We start from the raw sequence: 6,377 nt of genomic DNA, 5'->3' as shown, positions 1-6,377 counted from the left end.
TCGGCCAGTCGTTCCGGAGGCGCGTGCGGCGGCTGCGGGAGCTCAGCGAGCGCCTGGAGCTTGTCTTCCTGGTGGACGAGTCGTCCAGCGTCGGCCAAGCCAACTTCCTTAGCGAGCTCAAGTTCGTCCGCAAGCTGCTGTCCGACTTCCCCGTGGTGCCCACAGCCACGCGCGTGGCCATCGTGACCTTCTCGTCCAAGAACAACGTGGTGCCGCGCGTCGACTATATCTCCTCCCGCCGCGCGCACCAGCACAAGTGCGCGCTGCTCAGCCGCGAGATCCCGGCCATCACCTACCGCGGCGGCGGCACCTACACCAAGGGCGCCTTCCAGCAAGCCGCGGTAAGGCACCCGGCCCCCGCGCACCCCGGCCCTCGCCCCCTACCTCCCAGGTTCTTCCCAGCCACCATCGTCTACCCAGCTCTAACCCAGGTTTCAACCTTGGGCAAGCTACAACCTCCCCAAGTCAAGCGTCCCCACGCACAAAATTAAGAGTCCTAACACCTTCCTATTGTTGTGTTGGTCTAATGGGATCATGGATTTTTAAAAGCTTACCTAGATGTCAGGTTCCTTAAGTGGTGATCTTTGAGGACCCTTTTAGGAAGGGGTCTTTAAAATGCTAACCATGTTCACGCTTGTAAAGAACAGACCGGTCCTAGCTGCAGGTGAGTGTGTTTTACAAAGTGTCTCTAAAGATAACATGTGGAGTTACCTGACTATTTCCCCCGTTCTCTTTTACGTTATTTTATGCCTTCAATATGCATTTCATTGCACGCCCTCTGAGTCTTTTACAAGATTTTTAGTCTGGAAGAGGAAGTCAGTTCTGTATGACCAACTTTTACATAATTTAATTTTTTCTGAGTACGAAGTAATACATATTCAATTGAAGAATATTGGAACATATAGAAATGTCTGACACATACTAGCAAGCTGAAGTTTGTGTAAATAATAAAACACAAAGGAGGAAAAGGGAAAACAACTATAATCTCATCACCCTTAAAACCCCATTATTTATATGTCGTTGAACATTTGTCCAGGATGCACATCTGTATATACTTTTAACCAAATTGGTGCCTTGCTGTTTTGTAGTCCACATTTTCATTTGTATATCATGAAATGATCTACATTATTATATTTCTAATATAATATAGATGTTATGTATCTACAGTAGTTTCATACTATTCCATTGAATACATGCGCCATAATTTTACTGGTAAACTATTTGGGACAGGTTTTTTATTAAGTTATAGTAAACACAAATATTAGTGGTCTCCTTTGATTACTTCTCTATGAAGAAGTTCTGTAAAGTTTCAGAATTAAAGGATCTGAACATTTATACATTTCTTGATACACTTTATCCTTTTTCCATTGGAGGGTTATATACATTTACATTCCCACCAGCACAGTATCACAGCAGTAAGTTTGCCACACGGCCATCAATATAACATATACTAGTATTTGTAGTATCTTTGCCAATTTGGTAGGTGAATAGAGGTGTCATTTTAGCAAATTCTTTTTTTTTTTTTTAAGTTTTATTGGGGATGACCATTTTCCAGTGCATTTACTGGGCATTTATATTTTTTCTTTTGTAATTACCTGATCATAAGTTTTGCCCATTTTGCAATTGTGGTACATGTGTTTTTCCACCCGCCCCCTGCCCCCTTAATAATTCGTAAAAGCTCTATATAGTAAGACTGGTCATTCTTTTTTGTATGTACTGCAGTTGTTTTTCCAGTTCACTGCCTTTTACTTTGGTTCATTGAAGCGTTGTTAGATGGATGATTTAAATTTTTATATATTCAAATCTATCAAACTTTGTCCTTAAGATCCTATATTTGCTTATATTCTTAGAATGGCAGTCTCATTTCCCAAACAGGAGAAATCGTTTTCCATTTAACAGTTTAATCCATCTGGAACTCATTTTAGTGTATGGTATGACAAAAATGTCTAATTTTATTTTTTAATACATAGTTAACCAGTTGTCTCATCATCGTTTGTTTAATAGCCATTCATCCTTTTCCAGTTTAATTGAATGCCACTTATATCCTACACTAAATACTTATGAGTATTTGCTTTCCTCTTGGATTTTTATTTTTTATTACCCTGGATAATAGGCTCTTCCATCCTCTTATATATCTATTATTTTTAAGCTTTGATTTACTTATAACTTTACAATATATAAATGTCTGGCAGTGCAAATTCTCTTTCTATTTTTTTTTAAAAAATCAACTCCTATGTATTCATATGAATTTTGAATTCATTTTTATATATTCCAAATGCAACCAGTCAGAATTTTGGTTTCAGTACAGAAAATGTTGAATTAAGTTGGGGGTTATTATTTACATTTTATAATAATAGTCCTTCCAAGTCAAAAATATGGTATATCCATTTGTAACCAATAATTTTTATATCATTCAGTAAAGTTATAGATTTCTAGTAATTAAGTTCTACATGTATTTAGACCTAAATATATTCTATTCAATATTGCTATTATGAATGGCATCTTTTCCAATTAAATTGTAAACAATTATTCTTACTGTATAGACATTGATTTTTTTACTGTTTTCTGTATCAAAATTTCCTGTAAATACATTGCAGTATTTTGGTACCTACCCTTCCTGACTTTTTGCAGTTGTGTAAGTAATAAGTATGTTTTTGTACATGTACACATATCTTGTACATGTACATATAGGTTTGCCCACAAAAGGATTGTGTTGTACAATCTCTTTTGTAACTTGATTTTCTATTCTGCCATATTTTTGGTTTTCTTTCCATAATAAGAAATACACTTCCACTTTATCATTTTTTAAATAGTCACACAGTATTCTACTGTAGTATGTACCTTTATTTTTATTATGCAATTATCTATCATATAATTAGGCTGTTACAAAAAAAAAAAACCCTGTGTGACTAAATCTTTGCCCATATCTCTAATGATTTCCTTAATGTAAATTTCTGAAGTAATAGGTATTATTGCGTGAAAGAGTATACCCGTTTTTTACGAGCTTTAGTACATATGCCAAGTTGCTCTACAGAAAATTGGTACAAATTGCGCTCCTATGTGCAGTGCCCGGATCGGTACCTAGGATGCAGTCAACACAGGTTGGTATCATTTGAACGTCCCTCCCCAACTCTGTGTGAAAAATGGAGCCCCATTTTAAATTGGATTTTTTATTAGTGAGGCTGAATACTTTTTTCATATATTATTGTCTATATATAGCTCCTCTTTTTTGAATATTCATTAAAATATTTTAAGATTGTTTTCCGTTTTTTATTTGAAGGTCATTCTTTTTTTTATTATTGATTTCCAAATGCTCTTTAAATCTTGGTGTTAACCGTCTACTGCTAAGTAGGATGCAAAATTTTTTTCTCAGTGTTTTCTTGCCTTTTAATTTTGTTTATGATGGTAGCATCTATCATTTTATCAACTTGTTGAGTCTAATTTCCTCTCTCTTGTGCTTTTTTTGTTTCTTATAACGTTTAAAAGGCTTTTACCTTTAAGAGATGAAATAACTCCTTAAAGGCGCTCTGTTTATTGAAGTAGTTACAGCAGGCAGGGATCAGTTTTGCAGACCCCGTTCCCTGTTGTTTACACTCCAAGTACTCATTAGGTCCCAATGGCTGGCCTTCCTGATGTCACAGCCCACTCAGCAGAGAAGAACCTTGTTGCATCAGGGGAAAACTTGCCATATACTAGCTCCTCTTTTTGGCTTGGCCAGGTTTGTGGGGCCTCTGAGTACTGTTGATCCAAAACAGTTAAATGGGTAATGAGTCAAGTACTCACTGCTCTGCTCAAGACCCACTCTGTCTTCAGCTTTCTCCTTCCAACTCCTACATCCTGTCTTGGATAGTGGAACTGCCAACAAGGTTCCCAGTGTCTTTCTTCAGTCTGGATCCATTTGTAATCTAACAAGCAGAGACTTCTCGAAAGTTTGTGTTAATTGAACTTCGCCTGAATTTATTTTTCTTTTCTCGTTTTGGTTGGGTCCTGAGAAGATACAGGAGAGGGTCAGCTGGACTCAGTCCCTGTCTAACCTGGAAGCTTACATGTCTTTATTGTAACTTTTCCAAATCTCTGATGAGCGTTCTTAGACATGATTAAAATATGATACTCAGAGAAAATTGATAGAAGATGACCAGTATTTAGAAGCGGCCTTTGTGGAGGTTTGAATATGAATTTTTCCATAGAGATCAGGCAAGCGTGTTTCATTGCAGAATTAGTTTGGAAATGTTAAGTTGTATAGTTCGAGTTTGGATATGAAGCCTATACATTTCCTCATGGAAATGAGGCAGTTCGTCAGAATCTCATGTATGTACAGAATAGTTGTATTGGAACTGATTGTGATCTGGCCTTTATGTGAAATTGAAAATCGTAGAGATTTTTTTCTGAGGTTATTACTTTCTCCAGAAAAATTAGTTTTTCACATCTTTTCCATCCGAATCTGAATGCTCCCACAACTACATACAGACACAAACATGGGCAGACAAATACGCAAACACACATAGATACACACTTGCAAGTACACAGTTATCCTCACAAGTCAGACACCTTACTCCTCAATCTCAAGATGCAGAATTTTCTCTACCAATGTGAAATTTGCTGTTATCTTTTATCATATATGATAGACTAAATAAAAAGGACAACAGATTTTTGTTTGGTGTCGGAATTATACAATTTGATGGGGAGTATATGTGTGGACACACTATTAGCACACTTTATTCGAATGAATAAACTGCAATGTAGACCTTTTTTTTTAGACACCACCTGCAGCACTCACCAAGGAGTTCAAAGACTAAAGCAGTAAAATCTGTAGTTAGCATAGATTTTTCCAGAAATATAATCAAGAGAATGGGGGGAGATTTAGCACCTGGAACTTAATTAAATGAAAATCTTTTACAAAATTAACAGAAAGCTCTTCAGCTTTTCCTTTCCAGGGAATCAGTGTTTTATAATAACCTTTCATCTTGGTTTTTCTCTCACCATGTATTTATAATTTGCCTTTCCTAAACTGTATACTTTAGGTTGACCCTACTATGAATGAGAGATTCTCCATCTCCTAAGTCTTTCATGTCAAAATAAAATCAGAGCCCCTCACTCCCTCTTCACTTTGGATAAATATGCATTAAACGTAGCATGAAGCTTCCTTTGAAAAAAATTTCTGCTTTCTTTATTGTTCCAGAGTTCCAGAAATATGATCCTCTGGTAGGGAATGTGCTGTCTTGCCAAAAATCTGAGCTAGAGATGGTCGGAAGACTAGGAATAGATAGGCAGAAGCTCTTCCTAGCTTCAAGGAAAGAGCGTCATTTTATATGTTCACACCTTTACTTGCAGAGTAATCTGCTCTCACAGCCTAATGGGAAAAAAACATATCTGCTTTTAAGCTTTTTAAAATAAAACCCGGAGATGCGTGAGATGCCACTAGATTAAAACTCTGATGAATAAAAATAGAGCCATTTTGTTTTCATACAGTAAACCAATAATAGCCTTCACAGCAGTTTTTATGATGCCCCCAATGCTAAAGGAATAGGGAAAGTTAGGGTTCTTCTTTCCTGTAGGAAGACGTTGGGGGAGTCATGTAATCTGCCGTGTATTCAGCTATTCCCAACTTAGAACATGATTTAGATGTCAAGAATTGCTCACTGTTGTGGAAGCTAAGTTCCTTTTTTAATGCTGAAAAGATATATTTCTAAATGTACCGCTGGAAACATTCTCTTTTGTGCTTCTTAAACTTCTAAACCGTTCTCCTATTGCTTTGGTCTTATGGAGGATCTTCTCTTGTAAGTCCATCAGAACTCTAGAAGAATGGATGAATGAATGAATGAATGAATCCATCCATCCTCAGTGCATAAAATAGATCTAGACCTCAGGTATATTTCCCAGGCTAAAGTGATACTAAAATTCATTATTTGAAGAGAAAGTAAATAATTCTCAATTATTGAATTTGAATATCTTCTTAGTCTAGAATTTTCATATGTTTTATTTATTAGTTTGTTATTCCCAGCATATCAGATACTGTGGTATGTAATAAGAATGTGCACCTACTGCTACTGTTAAAGACACTTACCGTTATTGGCTGCCAGCAGCTTATTTTGCTTGGTTGAAATGCATCGTGAGAATACTTGGTCAGACACCGTGGATGCTTAGACACAGAGAGGGTGGACCGCGCTGACCTACTTCCCTTCTCTGGTCAAAGAATAGGAAAGTCAGCCCCAATGTCTTCGCTATACACACGTGCTCAGAATCTGTTTTCCAGAAAAGGCTTCGCTACTAGGAAAGGTTGGATAACTAAATGCTAATCACGGAGCTAAGGAAATGCTAAAGGTGGAGTCAATCCTGTCTTCAGTCTTCTGACTTGTCATCTGGTCTTCCTCTTTCCC

The 6,377-nt window shown here is 37.1% G+C and overlaps 1 protein-coding gene across 1 annotated transcript in view; it reads left to right on the top strand.

Annotated features, from left to right (window-relative positions):
* Window positions 1-5: 5 nt before the first annotated feature.
* SVEP1 (sushi, von Willebrand factor type A, EGF and pentraxin domain containing 1) overlaps window positions 6-6,377 on the top strand; it is a gene marked incomplete at its 5' end in the record, with an annotated part of 145,705 nt that continues 139,333 nt past the window's right edge. Inside the window, one exon of the mRNA XM_025041263.1 lies at window positions 6-341. Within this exon, the coding sequence (XP_024897031.1) occupies window positions 6-341 (336 nt within the window). The remainder of the gene's footprint in view (window positions 342-6,377) is intronic.

Source organism: Pteropus alecto, unplaced genomic scaffold, assembly GCF_000325575.1.
Source record: "Pteropus alecto unplaced genomic scaffold, ASM32557v1 scaffold111, whole genome shotgun sequence".
Lineage (NCBI taxonomy): Eukaryota > Metazoa > Chordata > Mammalia > Chiroptera > Pteropodidae > Pteropus > Pteropus alecto.
The sequence above is the reverse complement of the archived record's forward strand: the minus strand, read 5'-3'. Positions and strand labels throughout refer to the sequence as shown.